Source organism: Python bivittatus, unplaced genomic scaffold (genome assembly GCF_059951505.1).
Source record: "Python bivittatus isolate LINGU-HERP-01145 unplaced genomic scaffold, Pbiv_v1 ctg000330_np1212, whole genome shotgun sequence".
Taxonomy (NCBI): domain Eukaryota; kingdom Metazoa; phylum Chordata; class Lepidosauria; order Squamata; family Pythonidae; genus Python; species Python bivittatus.
Genome location: NW_028277058.1, coordinates 39,749,136 through 39,774,791, shown reverse-complemented (window position 1 = coordinate 39,774,791; position 25,656 = coordinate 39,749,136). Strand labels below are relative to the sequence as shown.

At 38.2% G+C, this 25,656-nt stretch overlaps 1 protein-coding gene across 2 annotated transcripts; it reads left to right on the top strand.

Annotated features, from left to right (window-relative positions):
- The first annotated feature begins 15,715 nt into the window (after positions 1–15,715).
- On the top strand, positions 15,716–24,541 carry HMOX1 (heme oxygenase 1). 2 transcript variants are annotated; one of them, XM_007428786.4, is made up of 5 exons: positions 15,716–15,893; positions 16,327–16,447; positions 20,902–21,393; positions 22,839–22,947; positions 23,882–24,541. In XM_007428786.4, exons 1-5 carry the CDS (start codon positions 15,874–15,876, stop codon positions 24,007–24,009), a joined length of 870 nt encoding a protein of 289 aa, XP_007428848.1. In that variant the 5' UTR covers positions 15,716–15,873; the 3' UTR covers positions 24,010–24,541. The 2 variants fall into 2 exon arrangements, with proteins under 2 accessions (XP_007428848.1, XP_007428847.1); XM_007428785.3 differs by having other exon boundaries at positions 16,324–16,447.
- The last annotated feature ends 1,115 nt before the right edge of the window (positions 24,542–25,656 follow it).

The window sequence follows — 25,656 nt, the reverse complement described above, 5'->3', positions numbered from 1 at the left end:
CCTTATTTTCCTCTTCCTGGTGATCCAGCATTTATAATGTTGCAAATGGAGAAACCATAGCCTTAAGAACATGTATCTCAAGAATTATTGTTGTTAGCCACCCAGAATCACTGGTCTGAGATGGGCGGCTATATAAATTGAATGAATGAATGAATGAATGAATGAATGAATGAATGAATGAATGAATGAATGAATCTTTGTTGTCAGTCTGATGTCCCTGCACTTTCATATATTGTCTAGATCTGTCATAGTCTTTCTCTCAAACAGCAGACATCTCATTATTTCACAGCTACAGCCACTATTCCATAAACTTTTGAGCCAAGCAAGAAAGTACTTGTTCAACTTCTTCCCCACTTATTTGCATTGGCAACCTAAAGATTTACCAGATCAGAGCATGTTGCTTCCCCAGATTGCTGAATTGCCATCTCTTTTCGAATTCTTTCTCACAACCCACCTACCTTGTATTGTATCCAAAGTTTTATTCCCTTAATCCCCATGCCCAATGGTAATCAGGCCTATTTATTAAATACACATTGTTCTGTTGTATAGTCCTATCTGTTGTTCTGTTGTCTCCCTTGTTAGATTTATCTCTGCAATTTTAATACCTAAATATTCCAAGGGAGTATCACAAGAAAGGAATATTTTGTAAATGCTTTGAATATTAGTCATCATCATTATGATTACATGTATGATTAATGTAATGTAATCATTATCATTGGAATAGATGAAGAAAGAAAACAGCCAATAAACACAAAAAATAGCATCCACTCTTTATGAACTGCTGTTTATCATTGTTTTTTTCTAGCAAGCTGAAATGTGGGTTTGAGCCATGCCATCAAGTTCCTCACAGCCACCTCTGATCTGGAAGAGTGGTAACGAAAGCAATTGCCTTGTGTTACACAATGGGAGAGGATCTTATGCATAGTATGGTTCAACATTTGAAATGGTGAGATGGATTGATTCTTTTTGTACATCAAGAATTATTTCAGTAATTGGGTTCTCCACTTGTATAGCAGGTCATTCAGTAGACAAAAAGATAGAATGGTGGGGGAGAAAAACATTACATTAAAATAGGATGTAGTGCAAGGAAAGTGGAGGGAGGTTAGGGTCAAAAGACTATTCTGTCCTTCCAGAGTCCACAAAGACCTAATAAGTCTGTACCTGATGTGGCTTTACATCATATTTTTAAGCATAGGAGCATTTCCCCATGGAAGTTCTCATGCCTAGCTCCTAAAGATATGTTGAACTTTAGTATACTGAAATAGGAGTGGAACCATTCACAAGACCAGTTTTAACATTAAAAGAAAAAAAAAAAGCATTAATCTAGTTATTACCCTGCAAAAATAGTCTAGGGCAGATTAAAGTTGCATCTTTCACAAGACTATCACTATAGTTTAAAGGTTACAGTATACATCTCATACCTTCCCATCTTTCATTGTTGCATTTTTCCCTGCCCCACAATTTTCCTGTGGTACCTGGAGTGCTCTGCCATTGCATTTTTCATGGTAGCTCCATATTACCCTGCCTTGCTATAGTGTCTAATCCTGTTGCCTTTCATTCCAACATATCTTCCATATGAATTATGGTCTGAAAGACTTATTTTAAAGACTTATTTATTTCATTTCCTTTGGCATGTATTTTGCCAAAGCTATTATCCAGGGAAACTATTGATTCGGGCTTCTAAGAATACATCAGAGAGAAGGGAGGAAAAGAGAAATCTTCGCATTGCCTGCTCTCTGCATTAGATATTAAGAGACTTCAACACCTTTTGTTAGGAAATCAGAACTTCCCCTTTGCAAAACATGCTACATCTTTGAAAATCTTGTAGACAGAAGACAGTGATGATTTGCTTGAGGACCTAGTCATTTGTTTAGATTCAGTTCCTCTCCAAGACATTCAAGGTTATTCAGAAGACAGACAAAAACAGAAAAGAAGTGGTTGCAGCCCATTAATTTCAACTATGACAATGTCAAGTAAGGCTTGGAGATGCCCCTGAACAAGACCACCTCAATATGTTCCTTTCCTACAATGGACCCTCACTCTTTTCATCAGGGAAAAAACTATTTGCCAATATTGATGTTTGCTTGCTCATTCCTTCTGGAATAGAGACTCAATAAGTAAACATTGACAAAACCAGGCAGCAGCAAAACTATAGGCTCTCCAAGCAGGAATGGAGAGGGTGGAGCAGTGAAATATGGATCTTGATGGGGACCTAGATGTATTAACTCTAACCCTGGTCTTTTAGTCCCTTTTTAAATGCTGTCCATAAATCTGTCTCCTTTGGCAGTGTGATTTAACTAAATAGCAGGGCAAGAAATAAAAGAGATAATAAACAATAGCCAGTGTGGTGTAACAGTGAGGCTGGACCAGGACTAGAAGACCCCAGTTCAAGTTCTCATTCAGCCACGAAATTCACTGGCTGGTTTTTGGAATTTGTTTTATCTTCACCTCAATTCTATGAGGATACAATAGAGTGAGGATCATATATACTACTCCAAGATCTTTGGAGGAAAGGTGAGATTTAAATGAAGATTAATGGATGGATAAGATAGACCAGTGTTTCTCAACCTTGGCAACTTTAAGATGGGTGGACTTCAACTCCCAGAATTCCCCAGCCAGCATGGCTGGCTGGGGAATTCTGGGAGTTGAAGTCCACCCATCTTAAAGTTGCCAAGGTTGAGAAACACTGAGATAGACAAATAGAGAAAGAAATCAGAACTTGTGGACTATAGCTAAATGTGCAACGTAAAGTAGCTCTATTCAGAGTTCCAGGCATGCGCTGTGTGCTTTTGTGAGCACTTCCCTTCCCTTCTGCATTTCCCTGCCTCTTCCTCCTCCTAACTCTTGGCACTCCATAGCCAGTAAGCCTGCTTAATCCTCAATGGCCTGGTTTGGAATGTGCCCTCCCATTTAAAAATTTGATTTTGGCCTATTTTTGCAACTAGGATCTTTAGGTTTTCATCTCTAATGAGCAGAGGACACCATTTTCAGCACTGTAAGAACCCTAATGTGGTATCAGTGTAGTATCAAACTTAATACTGTTGAGAAGGGATTTTTATCAGTGGCAAACTGACAAACATGGAAATAAATGTCCTGACACTGTCACACTAAGAAAGGCACAGAACTACCAGGGGGGGGAAACATGAGAAATTCTCTGTCCCTTTTCTTCCCACCTTTTACCTTTTAATGAATTTTACTGCAAAAGAATGATGTGGAAATGAAATGGTAGAGTTGTGATACGGCTGGTCCAACTCAACTTCAGTTCAGACTGCAGGAGTTCCTTGTTCCCCACTCCCAACAATCCATAGTACCACTTCATTTGTTCCATGCATAAATTCTGCCATAAATCCTGGCTATTATCTTTTCCTTCCAGATGAGAAGTGATGAGAACTTCTGTGTGAAACTGGAACTTACCAAGAATTGCTGATAATTAAGAATGTTTGTATTTTTATTGGGACTTTTCCGGTCTGTTTTCATATAGTGCTGTTCACTGCAAAAATGATTCCATCTTATTTCAGGGCAAAGTTATTTTTACAAGAAGAAATTTTAGGGTAGATTTCACATGATTGTTTTTGCCATTGGCAATATTAAATTGGATCATTACACTGTGGCCCAAGGTTACACATGTGGATTCACATACTTAACTAAGATATGGCTCATTTAACTTTTTTTCTTCTTTTAATAAGGTAGAATGGGCAGAGTTCATGACATTCATGAAATAGTATAAATTAGGATACACTAAGCTAAAACCAAACAAATCACCTTGGGCTTGTGCAGTGTGTAAACTATATCATAGAAATATTGAAGAGTTGCTCTGAGTTTATTATGAATAAGGCTATCCCAACCAGTGGCTGTTGAACAGTGTTTTGAATATAATAAGGGATTTTCTCCGCCTGTGCTTAACTCACCATAAATGTGTCTTGGCAATTTTTTTCCTGTTGTGTGCCCGTGACCTTGCCTTCATCTCAACACTAGCCCATAAATGAGAAAAACTTAAATCATTCTTAGTTGCACCAATGTTAACGTGATGTTTTCCCTCACAGTTCCAACACCATTCAGGGACAGCTTTGAGGTATAGATCTTTTAGGCTTTATCACCCATTGGTTTGGAAAGAAGTCAGCAGACTACAGTGATCTGAAATGGATGCAAGAAAGAGATAAGTAGAGGAAGTGGCAAATGTTATTCTAGTTCTGTTTTCTGCTAATTCAAGCTCAGCAGTGGGGATAATGATAACAGCTAGGGCTAGTCAGATATTGCCTGACTGTGAGAGCAAAGTGTTAGAAAGTACTTTCTAGACAGAGGCTTAGGCTAAGATGTTCCTGGCTTGGTGAACTGTATGAATCCCAGCCAATGTGCTGAGTTTACAGTTCATCAGATGATGCAATCCAAGTGACTGAGTTAATTCTGTAAATTTGAATACCATATTATGAATTCTGGTCCAGTTAGCCCTGTGTTGATCAACCACAGAGAGGAAAGTTGGGGGGGGGGTTGGAACAAAAGGAAAATAGATACCATTTTGGGATATAAGCCTCTTTTTTGGGATCTGATGCAAGCAGTGGCATCTGTGGTCAGTAGGAATGTGATGCTTCATATCTCCACCAAAGTTCTACCTACACTGATATTTCTCACAACTCAGGAAAATGAAGGTTGTGTATATTACAGCAAACTGAGGGTCACAAATAGATGCTTCGCTGATCAGAATATCTCTATTTTCATTTGTGAAATTAGGGTTGTGGGTAGCACAGAAGGTAGGCTAAACAGAATGGCTGATCAAAAGTTAAAAAAAAAAAACCCATGAAGGGCAATATCATGTTTGCTTGTACAGATAGTCCCCACTTTAAGAATGAGTTCCATTCCCAAAGTCTGCCTTTAGTTGAATGTGTATGTAAGCCACAATAAATAGTATTGTATAATTAACTTGAATCATTGTGTATTTAACTTGAGTTTTTCTACAATAGGCTCCATTCTTAACTATGGATCATCCTTAAACCGGGCATTCTTAACCTGGGGACTAACTATATTCGAAATACATTAGAGCCAAAAATATAGATTGTTGAACGTGACTGTCTCTATACTGCCATTTGATCAACAGCTAACAGTCTTTAAGTCTGCTGTTTCAGGTGGAGGACCATACTAAGATGTATTGTTGTTGTTGTTTAGTCGTTAAGTCGTGTCCGACTCTTCGTGACCCCATGAACCATATTGTGCCAGGCCTTCCTGTCCTTCACTGCCTCCCTGAGTTTGCTCAGTTTCATGCTCATTGCTTCAGTGATGCTATCTAACCATCTCATCCTCTGCCGTCCTCTTCTCCTTTTGCCTTCAATCTTTCCCAGCATCAGGGTCTTCTCCAAAGAGATCTCTCTTCGCATTAGGTGACCAAAGTATCTGAGCTTGAGCTTCATTATCGATCCTTCCAATGAGCAATCAGGGTTGATTTCCTTTAAGATTGACTGGTTTGACCTCCTAGCAGTCCAGGGGACTCTCAAGAGTCTTCTCCAGCACCACAGTTCAAAGGCATCAATTCTTCGGCACTCAGCCTTCTTTATGGTCCAGCTCTCACAGCCATACATTACTACTGGAAAAACCATAGCTTTGACTATGCGGATCTTTGTCGGCAAGGTGACGTCTCTGCTTTTTAATATGCTATCTAGGCTTGCCATAGCTTTCCTCCCAAGGAGTAAGCGTCTTTTAATTTCATGGCTGCAGTCTCCATCTGCGGTGATCTTGGAGCCCAAATAAATGAAGTCTGTTACTGCTTCCATTTCTACCCCTTCTATTTGCCAGGAATTGATGGGTCCAGATGCCATGATCTTAGTTTTTTTAATGTTGAGTTTCAAGCCAGCTTTTGCACTCTCCTCTTTCACCCTCATCAAGAGGGTCTTTAGTTCTTCTTCACTTTCTGCCATTAGGGTGGTATCGTCCGCATATCTGAGGTTGTTGATGATTCTCCCTGCAATCTTAATTCTGGCTTGTGATTCTTCCAGCCTGGCATTTCTCATGATGTACTCTGCATATAGGTTAAATAAGCAGGGTGACAGTATACAGCCTTGTCATACACCTTTCCCTATTTTGAACCAATTGGTTGTTCCATGACCGGTTCTAACTGTTGCTTCTTGTCCCGCATACAGATTTCTCAGGAGACAGGTAAGGTGGTCTGGTACTCCCATCTCTTTAAGAATTTGCCACAGTTTGTTGTGATCGACACAATCAAAGGCTTTTGCATAGTCAATGAAGCAGAAGTAGATATTTTTCTGGAACTCTCGTGCTTTCTCCATGATCCAGCGAATGTTGGCGATTTGATCTCTAGTTCCTCTGCCTCTTCGAAACCCAGCTTGTACATCCGGTAGTTCTCGGTTCATGTATTGCTGAAGCCTAGCTTGTAGGATTTTGAGCATAACCTTGCTAGCATGTGAAATGAGTGCAATTGTGCGATAGTTTGAGCATTCTTTGGCATTGCCCTTCTTTGGAATTGGAACATAAACTGACCTTTTCCAATCCCGTGGCCACTGTTGCGTTTTCCAAACTTGCTGGCATATTGAGTGCAGCACTTTAACACCATCATCTTTTAGTATTTTAAATAACTCAGCTGGAATACTGTCATCTCCACTAGCTTTGTTCTTAGCAATGCTTCCTAAGGCCCACTTGACTTCACTCTCTAGGATGTCTGGCTCAAGGTCAGTGACCACACCAGTATGGACATCGGGGACATTAAGATCTTTCTTGTATAGTTCTTCTGTGTATTCTTGCCACCTCTTCTTAATCTCTTCTGCTTCTGTTAGGTCCCTGCCTTTTTTGTCCTTTATCATGCCCATCTTTGCACTAAACGTTCCTTTCAAATCTCCAATTTTCTTGTAGAGATCTCTAGTCTTCCCCATTCTATTGTTTTCCTCAATTTCTTTGCATTGTTCATTTAAGAAGGCCTTCTTATCTCTCCTTGCTATTCTCTGGAAATCTGCATTCAGTTGCTTATATCTTTCCCTTTCACCCTTGCTTTTCGCATTCCTTCTTTCCACAGCTATTTGTAAAGCCTCATCAGACAGCCATTTTGCTTTCTTGCATTTCTTTTTCTTTGGGATGGTTTTAGTTGCTGCCTCCTGTACAATGTTACGGACCTCCGTCCATAGTTCTTCAGGCACTCTGTCTACCAAATCTAATCCTCTAAATCTATTCATCACCTTCACTGTGTACTCACAAGGAATATGATCTAAGTCATACCTGAGTGGTCTAGTGGTTTTCCCTACATTCTTCAATTTAAGCCTAAATTTTGCAGTAAGAAGCTCATGATCTGAGCCACAGTCAGCTCCTGGTCTTGTTTTTGCTGTCTGTATAGAGCTTCTCCATCTTTGGCTGCAAAGTATATAATCAATCTGGTTTCGGTATTGACCATCTGGTGATGTCCATGTGTAGAGTCGTCTCTTGTGTTGTTGGAAAAGAGTGTTTGCTATGACTAGCTTGTTCTCTTGACAGAACTCTATTAGCCTTTGCCCTGCTTCATTTTGTACTCCAAGGCCAAACTTGCCTGTTATTCCGATTACTCCTTTGCTTCCTACTTTAGCATTCCAATCCCCTATGATGAAAAGGACATCTTTTTTTGGTGCTAGTTCTAGAAGATGTTGTAGGTCTTCATAGAAGCGGTCAACCTCAGCTTCTTCAGCATCAGTGGTTGGGGCATAGACTTGGATGACTGTGATATTGAATGGTTTGCCTTGGATACGCACTGAGATCATTCTGTCGTTTTTGAGGTTGTACCCCATTACTGCCTTTCCGACTCTCTTATTGACTATGAGTGCAACTCCATTTCTTCTAAGGGTTTCTTGCCCACAGTAGTAGATATAATGGTCACCCAAATTAAATTCACCCATTCACGTCCATTTCAGTTCGCTGATTCCCAAGATGTCGATGTTCAGTCTTGTCATCTCATGTTTGACCACATCCAGCTTGCCTTGGTTCATAGATCTTACATTCCAGGTACCTATACAATATTGTTCTTTACAGCATCGGACTTTCTTTTCGCTTCCAGATACATCCACAGCTGAACGTCCTTTCGGCTTTGGCCCAGCCGCTTCACTCTTTCTGGAGCTACTTGGAATTGCCCTCTGCTCTTCCCCAGTAGCATATTGGACACCTTCCGACCTGAGGGGCTCATCTTCCGGCGTCATATCTTTTAGCCTTTTAACATTGTCCATGGGGTTTTCTTGGCAAGGATACTGGAGTGGGTTGCCATTTCCTTCTCCAGTGGACCACATTTTGTCAGAACTCTCTGTCATGACCTGTCCGTCTTGGGTGGCCCTGCACGGTATAGCTCATGGCTTCACTGAGTTACGCAAGCCCCTTCGCCACGACAAGGCAGTGATCCATGAAGGGGACTAAGATGTATAAGTGAGATCTTATGTTGCCAAAAATGTCTAAAAATACATTCAGCAATATCTGCTTCTGGGCACTGTTTTTTTTTTAATCAGAAACCAGATATTTTTAATCCTGAATAGAAATTAAACATGTTTATTTTCTGTCTGTCTTACTAACCACACACTTATTATTAATGAAATATAATTTTGATATGATATACAATGAACAGTGTAAAAGCTGTGTGTGTATTGGCTTGTCTTCGGGATCTTTTCTGCGTTCTGCGTTCTTTCCAACCACAAGTGAGCTATTTCGCTTGCACAAAAAAAGCCCATTGTTTGCCTAGTGCTGACTAATCTTCCAGGAGGGGGGTCCCAAGCCACATGCCTGTTTCTAATTCTGCTGTGTCATGGTACATCTTGTTTGCTTCTCGACGTTGCTGAGTAAAGGTTTCAATCTCTATTTTTGCTGAGTCACAGAGGCATGTTTTCCTGTTAGCTGTTCTGAGATTGCATCTGTTTGAGTTGGCTCACATCCCAGTTGGGAAAACAGCTCTTTGGATGATCTGAAAGCACTTTTCTCCTAACCAATGGGGTGCCAGTTCCTTTAACAGTTTCTGGCCTGAGTAACAACTAATCCAGGGAAAAGGAGATGCTATGCAAATAATGTTTTTTTTTTCTTTTTTGAAGATGATTCTTGATTATCCTTAAGCCTGCATACCTTGAAAGGCTGAAAGGAAAGAGAAAAATCACCACTCTATTCTGAACTCCCCTGGATCCTACAATGGTAAAAATCCCACCACTCCTGCTCAACAAAAAAAGAAAATGCCTTGTACCCATGTCCTTTATGTTGTTTGTCTTTCTCACATGCAAAAGAATTCCAGATGTTTCTGTTAGAATGCAAACTTAGGAGGTTCGTCTCCGAGCCGGGAATAAACACACAGGCGATTGCTTGAAGGAGAGAAAACTATTTTCGGAGCCAGATACACAAGACAATCAGCTGTCGGGCTTCCCAGGAATCCCCTTTTACAGGGAAGATCCTTAAAAGGTGTGAAGGGAAACCCGCCCCCTAGGATTTCTTAGAAAAGGTAATTATCTGGGATTCCAGGGCAGAGCAGGGTGAAACTGACTAGGGAGCAATTGACTAGGGAGCATTCTAAGGTCAGGCACCCTACTGAGCTGGGTTTCCTGTGTTTGCCTTATCTGGTATTGTCTAACTGGAATGTAGATCTCTTCAGGAAGAAATCTTTTTATGATTCGATTTTTTGGGGTTTAAGGAATGTTGGCCCTTCCTGCCAGGTTTTTAGTTATTTAATTTTGGGCTAGGATGGAGGACTCTTAATTCTATTAGGGCTTAACCTTTTTAAGGTGAACCCATTACTATAATTTAGTCATATGCCTTGATTGCTGTTAAGATAAACAGTGGTAGGGTGAGACAAATGGGAAGCTTTGACTTCCTGCTGATGTGGAGGACGGGGAAGAATTTGATTTCCTTCTCATTTGATTTTCCTCATTGATTTCCCTTTCCATGAAGGGAAGCTAAAAAGGCATCAGGTTATCTTTCTGCTTGAAGGGCCTGAACTCCAGGAACTGAGAGACAGATGTGGCAGGAGTTTCTGCATGTCCCAAGCCACAGCATATCATTCCTTTTACTGTGGTTTCAAAATACACCAGAAACAAAGTGTTCAAGTTGTTGAACACAGCCAATACTAAGATATCAAAGAGCAATGGAGCCATTTTCAATCTGGCACAGTCTTTAAATAAAAGGGCCCTCATTATCCTAAAGAACAAAGTCTATTCTCTCTTCAGACCACAGTGCAATGACGTTTTTCTGGACTGTTCATATTGCTTCTATCTCATTTGTTCATATTATGAATCACTGGGAAAGGGTGTGTATGAAAAGCAGTGCACAATCCTATTCTATTGTGCATTTCTGTCATCCCTGAGTAATTAATCTCACTTAAATAAATATTAGCATAATGGAATTAGAATCAAGTTCATCCAGCATTTTGTGAGTGCTTTTGCTGAGATGGCTGTTTCAGGATAGAGCCTCCTTCTACATAGGAATGAGCAATAGTCCTTTAAGTTCTTATAAATAAGGAGACACAGCCTTATTTATAAGATCATTTGCCACCCTGGGAATCCTTCAAACAGCTTTTCCCAATCCAGGAACTGCCTGATGTGTAAGATAAAACTCCCATCACTTGCTGGTCAGCTATGAAAGCTATTGTTGTCCAGACTATCTGAAAGGCGTCAGAGGTTAGGAAGGTTGTCCTTAAAATATTCCACACTCTTTCCCATGTCTTTGATGCTCATGATCCCACATGTGATGCTAAAATGAGCTTCATCTTTGCTTCGTAAGAGAGTTTCAAGCCAATGACTTAGTGAAAGTGTTGCACATTGCATTCTTATGCACTGTGACACCAGAAGAAGCATGTGTACCTTCCTATCTAATTTATGTGTGCACATGGTTTCTGAATCATGTCCATGAATATCAGTTAATACCAAAAATAATAATGAAATGATACCATTTGTACCAAATGATTCAAGCCAAAGGACAACAATGCATTGAGAAAAAAGGATCAGGAAACTTAACTAATATGCAGAGCTGGCATGAAAGCTTGCTAATGTGCAAGCCAAGAGTCAAAACCCTGTCCTCCCTTTCTGTAATATCAAACAAAGACTGCAGAGACCAGCCATTTATATCTTGATCTAACTATAGCTTGATTTATTTGTAAACACCATCTGTTATTTTATCAAATACTTTTATTTCCAGGAATATATTGTTTTCTGTTGGATTTGCTCTTTTATAATTGAGCATTGTTTGTATGTTTCTAATATAATGTGCACAATCTGTGGGGTCCTCATGGACTCACGACTCCTGCTCAAAGAGCAGGTGGCAGTCGTGGCTAGGAGGGCCTTTGCACAACTTTTATTGTGCGCCAGTTGTGCCCATTCTTAGATCAGAGGGACCTACTCACAGTCATTCATGTCCTAGTCACCTCCTGGTTAGACTACTGCAATGCATTCTTCATGGAGCTGCCCTTGAAGAGTATTCAGAACTTCAGCTAGTGCAAAATGCAGTGGTGTGAGCAGTTATGTGTGTTTCTAGTAGAACACACATTACACCTCTGCTTTGCAAGCTACTTTGGTTACCAGTTTGTTTCCGGGTCCAATTCAAGGTGCTGGTGTTGACCTTTAAAGCCCTTCATAGCATGGGGCCGGGCTATCTGAGGGACCACCCATCCCCGATTTCATCTGCCCATCCTACCAGATCCAGCAGAGAAGGCATGTTCTGGGTTCCATGGCCTAGGGAGATACATTTGGCAGGGCCCTGGCAGCGGGCCTTTTCTGCTGTGGCGTCTGCGCTGTGGAATCTTCTCCCCCTTGAGGTGAGGTTGGCCTCGTCATTGTTGAGCTTCCGGAGGTCCCTTAAGACTTGTTTATGCCAGCAGGCCTGGGGACCCCAGGGGACAAAGGAATTAGTGAGGTGGCTCCCTTATTTTTAACATCCTTTTATTCTCTCTTCTATTTTGATTTTTATATTTTTAATGTATTTATTGACAGTTTTTAGCTTTGTTGTATGCCACCCAGAGTCCCCTGTGGTGAGATATGTGGCTATATAAATTGGTTTAATAAATAAAATAATAAACAAACAAATAATGGAGAAAGCAAGTGTTCAGTATGTGGTTGCCAGTGATACGTTTGTGCTCTGCTCTGCCAAACCAGGACATAAGATTTGTCCATTGTCATGAAGCCTGGAAAAGCACTGATTTTCAGTACAAAATCCTGCATGGATGTTTCTTTAGAATTGCTTTTCTCTGTTGTATCCAGTTCTCTTTTCTTTTCTACATCATATCTGTAACATTTGTCTCTATTTTAATGGCATGTGAAGCATATAAAATATTGCAATAGTTTTATGGAGTTGACCTGACTACAGAGAGTTAAATGGCTGCCACTTTTTCCCCACAGAAGTATCAATTAAGATATGCTTGTGGTGGTAGCATCTACCTGGGCTTGTCTGGGCTTGGAAGGGAGCTAAGCAAAGATGGGATTGATCAATACTTGGATGGGAGACTGTCAGGCAATGCCAGGGCTTTAGGCTAAATAGGAAACTGAAATACATCTTAGAAGTAAACAGTGGCAAACCAACTCTGTACTTGCCAAGAAAATTTCAGAAATTGAAGAATACTTAATTTAAGCTAAACTGTACAATCAAAATGACTTGTGAAATTCAATTTGCTCTCTTCTTAACTGTTAGATTTGTTCACGGATTGATCCTCCTCCATGTTATCTTCTCTTTCCTTAGCTACAAAACTTTGTAGCTTTCACAAAGCAACTGTTAGCTTCCCCCCCACCCCATAGTTGTTCTTTCCTGTTGTAGAGCATTACAATGTGCAATCTGAGTCAGTATTTCCTTCTGAGGTTGCATAGAACATTTTGCTGTGTCACTGTTGGAGGTTTCCTTATAATGAAGGCACTGATTTTGCTGAGTAATGCATGCATCTTTCTCTAAGATTAGCTTCTGGCACTGTTTCTCACCAACAGCTGGAAGAGAGGCAGCCATTCCTAGCAGGAACTTAAGCATGACTTTCACGTCACATTCATGTGTTAAATAACTGGCGATGCAAATTTTCAGATACTGTATGAGTGCTAATGGAGAACATCTGATCTTGTAGCAGTAAGAAAGTTAAGAGAGTGATTTTAGGAGATTAAAAGGTTATAGATGAGAGGGGCTTCTAAACAACAATGCTCTAATGCTAGTGCATAGCAGATCAGCTGGCAGAAGAGGAGGCTGTTTCTGCTTCTATGCCAGTAATGCTAGTGAAGGAAGGTTATCAACTTTCAAAGGTGATTGCCCTTGCTGATACTGCCAAAATGGCATGACCCATGTATACAAAGGAGAGATTTCATTACTTGCGGGAAATCCCAATGTTTTTGAAATGCAAGCATGGTATTTTATAAAACATTGAATGAAGGCTGAGTATGTTGACGAAGGACAGAATCTGGGGGGGAGGGGAGGTAGGAAAACTGAATGGAAATTTTTGAACAATTTTTTTTATTTGGTTGTGCAGGTGTTTATTCAGTGTTACCATTTTGTAAATATTGACAATATGACTGAGAAGTGCTTCTTTATTTTGAGCCTCTGGCATCACCTTGATTTACAAAAGGGCCTCTAAAACATTCTTAGAAAATTAAGTGCAAATTACCATGGGAGGTGGCTGTACCCAGTATCTAACTGGAAGTATTCCATCATATCAAAAAAAAAAAGACAGATATAAGATGTAGAGCTAGATGGGATAGAAAAGAGTAATTCTTTTCCTTTCCTTTTTTTTCCTTTTCTTTTTCTTCCCCTTGTTTAATTAAACAAATAAGGGCCAAAAATGGCTCTCTGGGAAATAGTTATTTTGTGACTTGGCCATGCCTATCATTGTAGCCATTTTATGGATAATTAAGTCCCAATCATGGCAGCCATTTTGAGAGAACTTAGTGATCAAAAAAAAAAAGAAAAGAAAAGAAAATCCTATCCCTGTCCCAAAGATTATCTTGACAGTAATAAATCAGACTCTAATATATGTGGAGTCTTTATGACATCACAGGCTTATGCTACAGTTTCCTATAATGCTGCTTTTCTGACCTACTGATTGAACTAGTGCAACCACATAATACCGAAGGATTTGAGAAGATAATGATAATGATTAGATAGATGGTAGCAACAGGATACCTTAGATGACAAAGTGCTTTCTGTGAGGCAGCTCTGGTTCCTAAAACTGCCCGGTGAATGATTCTAATGGTCTGTGGGAAGAATGAGAGATTTCCAGTTCTCTTCCTTTCTTAGACTGAGCTTTTTCCAGAATTCCTGACTACAAGGCCCACATGGCACACATCACAAGGGATAATTAATAGTCATCATCCTCTATGGCGCCTCATTATATCATCTCACAAGAAGAAGATTCCTCAGTCTGGTCGATAGTACTAAAATTGTGACCTCTCTCTTTATTGTTATATAATTGTTTTATGTCACATGTTAGAATAAATACAGTGATGATGTAACCAGATATGGGGGGGGAAAAAGAGTGGAAGCCATTTGGCATGATGATCTGGAACAATCTGGCTAGTTGAACAAAGGAGACATTTTGAAAAAGTGGCTAAGTCAGATGAAGTATCAATACAAGTAGGTCCTCTTTCTGGACTCCCTATGTCTGCCTCTCAAGCTAAAACAAATGAAAATGGATACCTTCTACTGACCATTTTCAACTTTTCAACACGCAAGGACCTCAGCATTTCCACTGGAATTGCTGCAGTAAACCAGTTATGCTGTTTCTCCATGGGTAATTGTTGGATGCCACCTGCCAGGATGGGGGACAGAGCCAAAACTTGACAGTCACCCACTATTCCTTGTTTCTGGACCTCTTTCTTTATGAGATTTCCTTTCCTTCCCCAACCAGAGGGCTGACAAAAGAAAAAAAAACTATTTTTTGCCAGAAGTCAGAGTGGGTCACCTGCAAAGTATTTTGAAGACTGCAGATTGCCCAGTTCTGCCACAGATAAACAGGTTTATCTTAGTATACCATTAATAGACCTATTGATTTCTGCCTTGGCCTGGCAATTTATTTACCTGCCCAGAGTATTCCAATGAAAATGTCACATAGATAAGAGTACACTCCACACATAATGCAAAAGAAGGTTTGCAAGTGCACTATAACGAAGGCAGGAGGGGCAGAGTGTTATTTTCCCTCTTGTTGACTATAGTGGGGGGAAATTTATCTGATGAGAAGTTTGCATAGTTTGAGACCATATGGTGGAGGAGGGTTTGGTTCTGGTGGATACACACACAGCCATCAACATGCCTCCTTGCATTTCCCACACACATCTGACCAAATCTGATCAGATCCGTAGTTCTACAGTGGCAGAACTACGTGCCAGCAGGCTGGAAGAATCCCCAGCAATGTGAGTTTCCCATTGCCACATGTATATTAAAGCACTTCATCTTCCAATAAGATTATCCCCTAAATCAAGGAGCAAAAATATGATATACATTCTTCTGAATTATTTTTATATCCAGGTTACATACTGTATAAAAACAAATGCTACCAAGAATCACTATTATTTGAAAAGAGGAGCTGGTTGGCTTTGTGGAATGAAAAGGTTAATCACACTGGGCAAAATGCCCAGCATTCTTTATAGAGAAGTCTCTTGACATCCTGTTGTGCTTAGTTGCCAATACCGCCGCATCAGGTGACTTCTCCTCCTCCCTCCCTACTCAGAGGAGGAAAGAAAGGAAAGGGCTGAGCTTCTCTAGTGATGGGGCGTGGTGAAAAAAGTGTACATGTTGCAAGAGAACTGTATGCTTTCTGAGGTCAGATGTTTTCTGACTGAGCACGTGATCTCACAGTAAGAATATAAAGAGAAAGATGAAGGAGAAGGGCTGCTTAACTCAAGAACCCTTCAGCGTCTGGAAAGAAGGAGGCAAAAGGCCCGCAGAAAGGCAAAAGAAGGGATAGCAAAAGAACAACAGAAAAAGGGAAGAATGGCCCAGCACACTGAAGGGTAAGTGTGGGTTTTAAGACATTCATAGAAATTCAGCATGTACTTTTTTCATTTCATGGATGTTCCACATTAGGGTTGTCAGTATTTCTCTCGGTAATTTGTCTCTGTGATCCCTGAGGAGAAAACTTTGTATGTTTAAATAGATTGTAATCCACCAATCTGATTCCATTCTAAATGTTAGCCTGATATGTGATCTTTTAGTCTGATATCTGTAACATTTCCCAAACTCTCTTTTCGTCCAAAGAAATGTAACTTTGCATATCTTGTCTTTGAAGAATGGAGAGGTCTTTTCACTGTTGCCTAGAAAGGATGCTCATCTTTTCTTCTCCTCCTTCTCTGCTTTCCTACAGATTGCCAATTTAACTTCTGTGCAAAAGGACTAATGAAAAATTCTTTAACACTAACTCTACCCTTTCTTTCATATCCTCAGTAGAAAGTTTCAGGACCTTTCAGAAGCCCTGAAGGAAAGCACCAAAGATGTTCATGCAGAGGCAGAAAACACAGAATTCATGAAGATTTTCCAAAAGGGGCAGGTGACACTTCATGAATTTAAGGTACTTGTTTTCTGGTTTTGGAGGAGCAGTGATTTATGGGTGGATTGCAAATTAAGCTGTAGGTGCAGTATAATGTAATTGTATGTACAGGAAAAGTGTACCAGTTTCTTATCCTGGACACAGATTAACTCAAATTACTTCAGAACTCCAAATCCTTGAAGGCTCCAGCCTTCCCCAAGAAACACAAAGAACCATGTAGGTAAGAGTGGAGAATTTGTGTGAGGGGGAAAAAAAACCCTAAATTCAGATCTGTCCTGAAAATAAATTCCCAGAATACTCATGTGTTGAAATATACACTATTTATTAACTTTAGTGATACAGCCACTTCTGTCAATGACTACTTACATTTGGCTTGAATTTATGGACCTTAGTGTTTTAATAAAATATAAAAAATGAAATAGAGACCACAAGCCTAAAGTCATCCCTCTTCTTTGACCCTCTTCTCCTTAATTATGATTGATCTAAGCAACTTTGTGTACATTTCAGTTCCATTGACTCCACTGTAACTGATTTAAGCAGATGCTTTATCTTTCCCTAAGTATAAACAAGGCTGGTATACCAATCTTAAATACATTTATTCAGAAATAATTTTCAGCAGAATTTATTCCTTAGTACACTTAGGAGTGTAATGTTGGTTATAGTTAAGGCACAACCCAAATATTGGGTTCAAGATATTCCTGAGATGTACATACATTTTGCTTGAGAAGAGGAAATTCATTAGAATACATAACTAAAAAAGCTTGAAAATATAGGAATTCTGTAAATAGAATAAGCTACATGAATACATCAACAGAAATAAGCTACATGAATACATCAAAAGAAAAAGAAAACAAGCAAGGAAAAGCTACCCCATGATCAGGGAGAAAAACCTGACAGGCAAGTCTACTATGTTAGTAAATACTGTTGTTCTGATACTACAAAAACATTACACCATAGCATTCTTAAAATGTATATTCAACAAGAAGTCACACATTGTATATTTTTGTTACATTTGCATATTATATTTAAAGTGAGCTGATGAACTCCTAAAGAATAAAGAAGGGAAACTGATAAAGTAAATCATACTATACAGCTTTGTGTTGGAATTGCAGTATAGAAGATTCCCTGGTTCATTTTTGGATGTGAACATAATATGCATTTTAGTAGTTTGCCAGATCTATTAGTGCTAGGTGAGCAAAGAAATGCCCAAGCAGCTGAGTATTCATTTTCCAGCAGAACCTGTTAGAAATAATCATTAGGGGTAAGTACTGAATGCATAATGGAATGCCAGGAAGCAGAAACACAATTAATAAAATCAACAGGAGGAAAAATATAGCAGTACCATAGTACTAAAGTAAAATGAATGTAATGGCAGTACTAACGAAATTCTTGGAGACCAAACTCAATTGACCAAAATACATCTAGCAAATAAATGTTTAGTGCTTTTTCAGAATCTTTTCCTTTGTTGACTGGCTGATCTCTAGCCAACTAAATTGAATGAGAGGAAAGTATAAACAAGACACACTGTAACTAGAAATGAGTTTCAGCATGCGTGTATGCACATGTACCATTTGATTTAAATTTATAAATGATGCAATATATTATGATTGGCTCTCTTAATTTTTTTAGGCTTAAGAATAGATAATGAGAAAGCAAATAGAATCAGGATAGCACATTCCATTTTCCCCAAATGAAATGTTCTCCCAAAGTTGCTGATTACCAGCTAATGAGGAGGGGAAGTTACAATGATTCACTACAGATAGCTGCCATTAATCCACCCAGAAGGATTAATAGTAATAGTAAATCAGAAATTTTATCTGGGAAAGGAAGAATTATTAAATATCTTCTTCCCCAGTGTGGCTGATTTGGGTCAACTCTTATTCCTACATTGTTGTTTTCTTCTCCTCCTTCAACATGCACCATTATCTTGATATATAAAATTAGATCTTGAGAACTAAAAATAACCTTGAGTTGAATTCCAGATAATCAACTGGTTTTGTATGGTATATGAATGTTAAAACTGCCTTCTCTTAGAGGTTCCAGAAAAAATAGCAATATATTAAATTGTATATTAAATAGTCTCCTAAAACTGACAGAGATTCACTACCCCTTTTAAAACTACTGATTAAGCAGCAACTTCAACCACAGTGTCTCTCATTTCTCCCTTTCACTAATTCTCACCTAGCAGCTACCACAACCTTCCCCAAAGGAGAATCTTCAAGTTGTATTAGACAATTACTTTTTTATCTTCAGCCAACCATAGCAGCAATGCAGGTTGGTAATTATAGGAGTTGAACTCTCACATTTAGGGAGTGATCCCAACTGGCTAGGGCTGTTCTACTGCTTTAGGATTATCAGCATTTCATGCTGCTTTTGAGAAGTAGGCAACTCATAATATAAAAACAAAATACAGTTAATAATAACATAAGAAAAAAATAAAATAAATGCAACAAAATCAGCAATCTGGACACTAACCTCAACACAGATACAACAGATTTCAGACACCTGATTAAAGGTTCCATCCATTAATCTGCATAATACTGCAAGGTCCACCAAGTGTGAAATAGTGGCATTAAGGTGGTGCCAAATGGAAAATGCTAGTGCAAGGGGCACATGGATTCTATCAGCTAAATTAGAGGGGAGAGCTTTTCATTGTTGATACTCTTGATTAGGAGTAAAATAAATCCTTGTTGATCTTCTGCAAATCCTGATCCACCTTCTTCCTATCTTCTGCTATTGCATTTTTAACAGAGAAATTTGCAAGACAACTGCCTTCTCCAGCATGTACTTTCCAAATGAATACAACAATCTTTCCCAACTTGGTATTCTCATGCTGGGCTTAGACTATAGAGCTGGAGTGCCAGGCATCTGGAGAGTACAAAGCTGATGAAGGCTGAGTTATGGCAATCCTTTTGAGAAAAATACATATCACTAAAGGAAAAAAATGAGAGCCCTTTCCTATACATACTTGATGCACTATTCATAGTACCTATGGCATTGCTGAGGAATTTTTTTTATCACACTAAGTGCTCATGAGCATACACTGAGAAGGCAGATGCTTCTAAAATGTGTGGGACAAAGCTCCAATACACTATATTGTTCTAAGTATGCATTCTTCTGTAGTCTGAGAGCATCATATTGTACTGTTAGTTGATGGAAAACTTGTACATCAATAAATACAGGCAAACTCCATAGGAAATTCTAACAACTATGACTGGCAAACTCACAATCTATACTTTCTGATATCTTTGTTCCACCCATGCCTCTCTTTTGTACCACATAACAAGGGTACAAAACCCGGGGTGGAAAATGTAAATAGCTAAAACTGCTAAGAGGCCAAACTAATATCCCAGGAAATTGCTATGTGGACATGGCAATAGCTCCAGGGTCTGCATTGTGAGTGGATGACACTCTTGCAGCCAACTTCCTTCCCTAATTTGCATATTTCAGCCATTTTCCAGTACTCATCATTTCAGCGAAAACTCTCTTATAGCCTCCAAATACTTTCCTCAAATTGTTGTGAAACTAGCTGTTTTACCACATCTAAACAAATATTTTCCTGGAACTTGGTTAATATTTAAAAGATATTTAGTTTTGTTTTTCTGACCAAATCTAGAATAGAAAGTACTTTATCAAAAAACATAAAGTGGCAGTGGAAAAATAACAACTTTTTTTTTTCTTTAAAAAATTTTTCTGTGAATTTTAAAACCTGGGCTGTATCCATGGCAACTTTGCACTATAGGAAAATAATGCTTGTATAAAGTGAGGCCCTAGTTTGTCTCTGATTTGTCTTTTGCACTGTAGCATCCCAAAGCACTCCCAAAGTTAGCAGGGGGAACCTTTGGAGCAGTAGGAATATTGCATGGAAAGCCACAATAGATAAGGAGGATCACTGGAAACTTTTTTCACTAGCACCAGCTACAACTCACTGATTTTATCAGTAATGTTACTAGTGTATGTTGAGTCTTTTCCAGTGTTGAAAACTGTTAGTATACATGCAGTTTTGGGAAATAAATTATATTTCCTGCAGAATGTCTATAACTGGGTACCAAATGGTTAATAAGTAAAGACCAATAACATTTGATACATACAGTGTCCCACATCATTTCCTCACATCAGTGAGGCAACCCTACTGCATTGAAACTGTTTAAGGAAGCTTTTGAAACCTAAATACAGCTAGATAAGTGGATTCCAATACAAACCTTCCAAATGACATGAAATGGCTGAACACAATTTGTAGACCATCAAATAAAACTGGCCAGACATCAAATGCTACCAAAACTGAATTGATTCATAGGAACCCTTTCCACCTATAATTGGAATCTAAAAATCATGGGCAAATTATAACCACTATGGCTATTTTTTTAATAGAAAGTTGAATCTAAATAGCAAATTGAGTACGCTATAAAAATTCTGTATGAATGAAGGCAGAGTTTGGAACTCAGTTTTTCTCTTCCTCTCTATCCTTGTTTTAGCTGTATTTGGCTTCTCTGTATTACATCTATGTGGCTTTGGAGGAAGAGTCTGAACGGAATAAGGACAACCCAGTCTATACTCCTGTTTATTTCCCCAATGAATTGAATCGCACAGCTGCACTGGAAGAAGACCTGAAATATTTCTATGGCCCCACATGGAAGGAAGACATCCAGTGTCACGAGGCAACTCAGAAATATGTGGATAGGCTACATCATGTGGGCCAGTATGAACCTGAACTTTTAGTGGCCCATGCTTATACCCGATACTTGGGAGATCTGTCTGGTGGCCAGATTCTGAAGAAGATTGCCCAGAAATCACTCAGTCTGCCCAGTACTGGAAAAGGACTGTCTTTCTTCAATTTTTCTGGAATCACCAACATCAGCAAATTCAAACAGCTTTATAGAGCTCGAATGAACAGCATCCCCATTGATTCTGATATTATTGAGAGAATCGTTGAAGAGGCCAGAAAATCTTTTCTGTTGAATATTGAGGTGAGTAATTAGTTACATATATTTAGTTCTCACAAGCCCAAGAAATGAATAATTTTAAGAAGTACACTAACCATGACAATTCTCCTACTTAAACATTAATTGCTATTTTATCAGGGACGCCTTCTTTATCAAGAACAATCAAGAACAACAGGGTGAACAATGCTTTGATTTTCACAGAACTTTTCCTCAGGCTTAATACTAAACAAAAATATAAGAAAAATTAAAGATGACCATAATGCTGGAGTTGGTTTAAAAAGCTTATGATGAGCCCCCCTCTCCCAAAAAATCAAACAAACTAATTAGAATCAAACAGTCCAAATAATAATAGCTAATTAACACATTACCATATTTTTAAATGCTTCAGCAGGTCCCCTGAAACCTAATTTGGTTAATTTGTGCAAAGGAGCACAGGTTTCACCAAGTGAGGAACCCCCTTTTTGAAAATATAAATGGAGATATTCAAATCTAACAAAAATTGTTGTTTCTTGAGATCTGTTGGTAGGCAATTGTTTGATTACCTTCTCTCTGCATTTAACTTCAGCCTGGCTTCTTTCCCTATATTTTTATACCATTTTATAACAATAGAAGATTATGAAGATACTATCAGGCTATTATATCTCAAAGAATTTTGTGGAAAAAGACAAAGGAGTTACAGCAGCTCCACTGAGAAAAAGCTACAGTGTCTGGTCCTCTTTATTTCAGAAGAAAAAGTTGAATAGAAGAAACCATGGTGCAGTAGATAGGCCTCTCACATAATTCTAGAATCTTGGGTCTGCCAATGAAAGTGAAATTTGGAAGATTCAACACAGATTAAAAAAATATATCCCCATATTATATATTGTTAACTGCTGAATTCATAAGGTGTGGTGATGGCCGCTAATCTGGACAACTTTAAAAGGGGATTATAAAAATTGATGGAGGGAAAGTCTATTATTCATTATGGTTATATCTTATCTTCAGTACTAGAGGCACTTAGCAGTGTAGAATTTAAAATGAAACGTATATGTAACTGATTGATGGTCTCATGGTCCAATACTTTTTCCATTCTAAAGAAAGTTCAAATCTCATTGTTACAAATGAAATATTATTTATTTGGTTAGGAGACATGAGTTGGAGCCCTCTTTCTTTTTCTTATCCATGTTATTGGTATTGCAAACACATTTTCTTTACCTACAGATGGAAAGAAACATATCCACATAAAAGACCAATTTTTCATATTTGTCTCTGTAGTGTTTTATATTCATAATGCAAAGTAGATGGACATGGCTGAACATATTAAACATTCCTACAACTTCCCATATTAAAAGAGATACTGAAATAGGAGGACTGGAAGATAAGAAGACTTTCTAAATTCCTTAAAATGAGTCTTGCAAAATCTGAATCCATGAACAAAGAAAAAGAACACTTCTCAGCAATTAAACTATTCTGTGATTAATTTTTTTCAGGTGTTTCAGGAGCTGCAAAGGTTGGTGAATCAAGGCAAGCTTCTGCAGAACAATCACCTTGGGAAATCCAAATTAGATTTTCACACAACAGGAAACAACAGAATACAGAGTAAGAAATGATGTCAACTTTCAGATTGCTCTTGAAATTGCAATGAAAAGGATAATGATTCCTTAATTTTAATATCTTTTGTAATTTATTTTCTTGTTGATCATTATTCTGGATGTATAAACAGCTGAATAATTGAAAAATCAGTATATATTGTAAAAATATGCCAGGTTGGAATCATTTTCACAGCTCCCATCTCCACCCACCCTTCCCATAGGCATCTTAAGTATCTAAGTTTGGTAATGATTGAGCATTATTTTGGCCATATGAATTTCATAAACATGGATGAATTTCAATTAGTGATATGATAAACAGATAGAAAATTAATTTAAGTTAAGAAAAATGATTATCAAAGAACATTTTATCATGCATATCCAAAAATATTTCATAAAATAATCCACAGGGAGGAAAATGACAGAGGCATTGTGATGTTCTTATGTAAATGACAACTTGTCAGATGCCATGATGCAAAATTGAATAATTTAATCATTTCTGTGAGGATGTCACAATGCACATATTATCATGTTGATACCATTGTGGCTTGTTATGGACACTATTGTTTAACAGATTTATGTTCATATATTTGAGTTCATAACTATAAAACTACACTTATCTTTTCATGGACATTCTTGTTTACTAGTTGTGCATTCCCTCCTCCTCCTCCCTGCCCACACACAGTAATTCATTTGAAAGCTACAACCACCAAATAGTTATCTACCAAGCAATTTAAAGCCACACAATTATAATATAATATTATCATGTTGTCGCATTTACTTTGCAGAACTACTATGCTCTACTTTGCAGAGCTGCTATGCTCCATACTATGTCAGGGTATTTTGTGATGGTACGGCTGTGACTAGAACATTACTTAACGATCTAGAAACACAATCTTTCCAGCTGGTTTTCATTCTGAACAACTTTTGTTTTCTTAATACAGATCCAAAGGAAAATGGCCAAGCACAGATGAATTATACGGACATGCTGCCCAGCAGCCCACTCTTGCGCTGGACTCTCGCTCTTTTCTTCTTAACAACAACAATTGTTGTGAGCTTGTATGCTATATGAACAGAAAGGAACTAAAGCATTTTTAGTACTACTTGCTTATTCCTGAACTAACACATGTTTCTTTTAGTTGAGGATGACAGATTTAGATTGTCTGTCAGGTTGGAAGAGCTGAGCTAGCTATTTCTCCAGTACTAGATATTGTTGTTACCAACAGTTTTTTAAAGAAGTTTGTGTCAGAAACATTTCTCTGAAGATCCTGAAATGCCACTGTATGGTATGCCTTTAAACCAGTCAGAAGTCATGATGACAAAAGAATGATAACTTGCCATCTGGGATATGTGAGGAATAAATCGTGCTGTGATATTTTGGCCAGTGTTTATTTTGTATATAGTATATGTTGTATTGCTCATTTTTCTTTGTCCTAAAACACAATAGAGTGCTTGAATTATGACTTTATGCAACACACTTCTATTACTTTAAAATATAGATGTGCCTTAGCAATGAACTTTCACAAACAGAATAATATATTCTTGTATTTGTACTTTGTCTTTATAAGTTATATGTACTTTCATTAAAGCTCCTTGTGAGTTGACTCAACTGTGTACTTTTTGTGTTTATCAGATTGTTTGAAGAGTGTTTGCCTTTCCCTGCTGACTTATATAACTGATACTAGGTAGAAGTTGACTAATCAGAGCTCTGTCATAAAGCTAATTTATCCCTGTGTAGGCAAGATAATTAAATCATTTAGTACCTCAACTATTATAAAATCCTTAAAAGTCAATATTGAAAAGGCCTATATAGGAAAGACATAACATGTGTTCTCTATAAAAGAGAACAGTATAAAAGAGAACTCTATAAAAGTCCAACAGTACATGCCTTTCAAAGGTTTATTGTTCTTTGTATAATGTTCTTGGCTATCTAGGGAAGAGTTACTTTATCAAATTTTAGACAGGTTCAGGAAAAATGCATTTTTGCTCTGGTTTGTGTTAAGTCTAGAACATATTACACAGAAAAATACACTAAACCTTAAAATACATCAGGTAGGAGCCCTTGCTCAGGTATCAAGAACTATATTACTAGTATATGTAGAGTTAACACCCAAACATATTTTTATTTCCTAGAAAGAACACTGTCATTACTAAAGTCTCATATAGATAACCATATTAATTACAAATCAGCATCCTATTCATGCACACATCCATTAAAAATGATTAAAATGTCCTCTATGGACACAAACATGCAGTGTACTGATATGGAATACTAGTCTTTAATTCTTAACTCCTTTAGCTATTGAATAGCACTCTTGATTTCAGTGAATTTATATATTTAGAATAATGGATTTCAGTATCAAAGGCTAATTTTAATTCCCATCCTTCCCCCAAAACTAGTTCATGATTATGTTATTTATTATATTTATATCATGCCTTTCCCTAAATTGGACTTGTAATGGATTGTTTTTCAGATAGAATAATCATCTGTAAAGTATAACCCATGGCCATTCCTACAATCCTCATAATGGTTCTGCATATCCTACATTAATTCTAGCCTCATAGCTCCTCTTCAGTCATTGGCTTCAAGCATCACAATTATTTATTCTATCTATTGGATTTATATACTGCCTCTCATTCAGGAGCTCAAAGCAGTGTACAGAGTGCTCCCGCCTCCAGTTTTTCCCCCATAGTAACAACCCTGGGCCAAGAAAGAGTG

What these genes read in the sequence shown, in the direction of transcription:
- HMOX1 (XM_007428785.3), top strand. Translation starts at nt 15,874, where the DNA reads ATGGCCCAGCACACTGAAGG. An exon ending in CTTTTCTGTTGAATATTGAG is followed by an intron (nt 21,394 to 22,838) that starts GTGAGTAATTAG and finishes AATTTTTTTCAG; the next exon opens with GTGTTTCAGGAGCTGCAAAG. An exon ending in AGGAAACAACAGAATACAGA is followed by an intron (nt 22,948 to 23,881) that starts GTAAGAAATGAT and finishes TTCTTAATACAG; the next exon opens with ATCCAAAGGAAAATGGCCAA.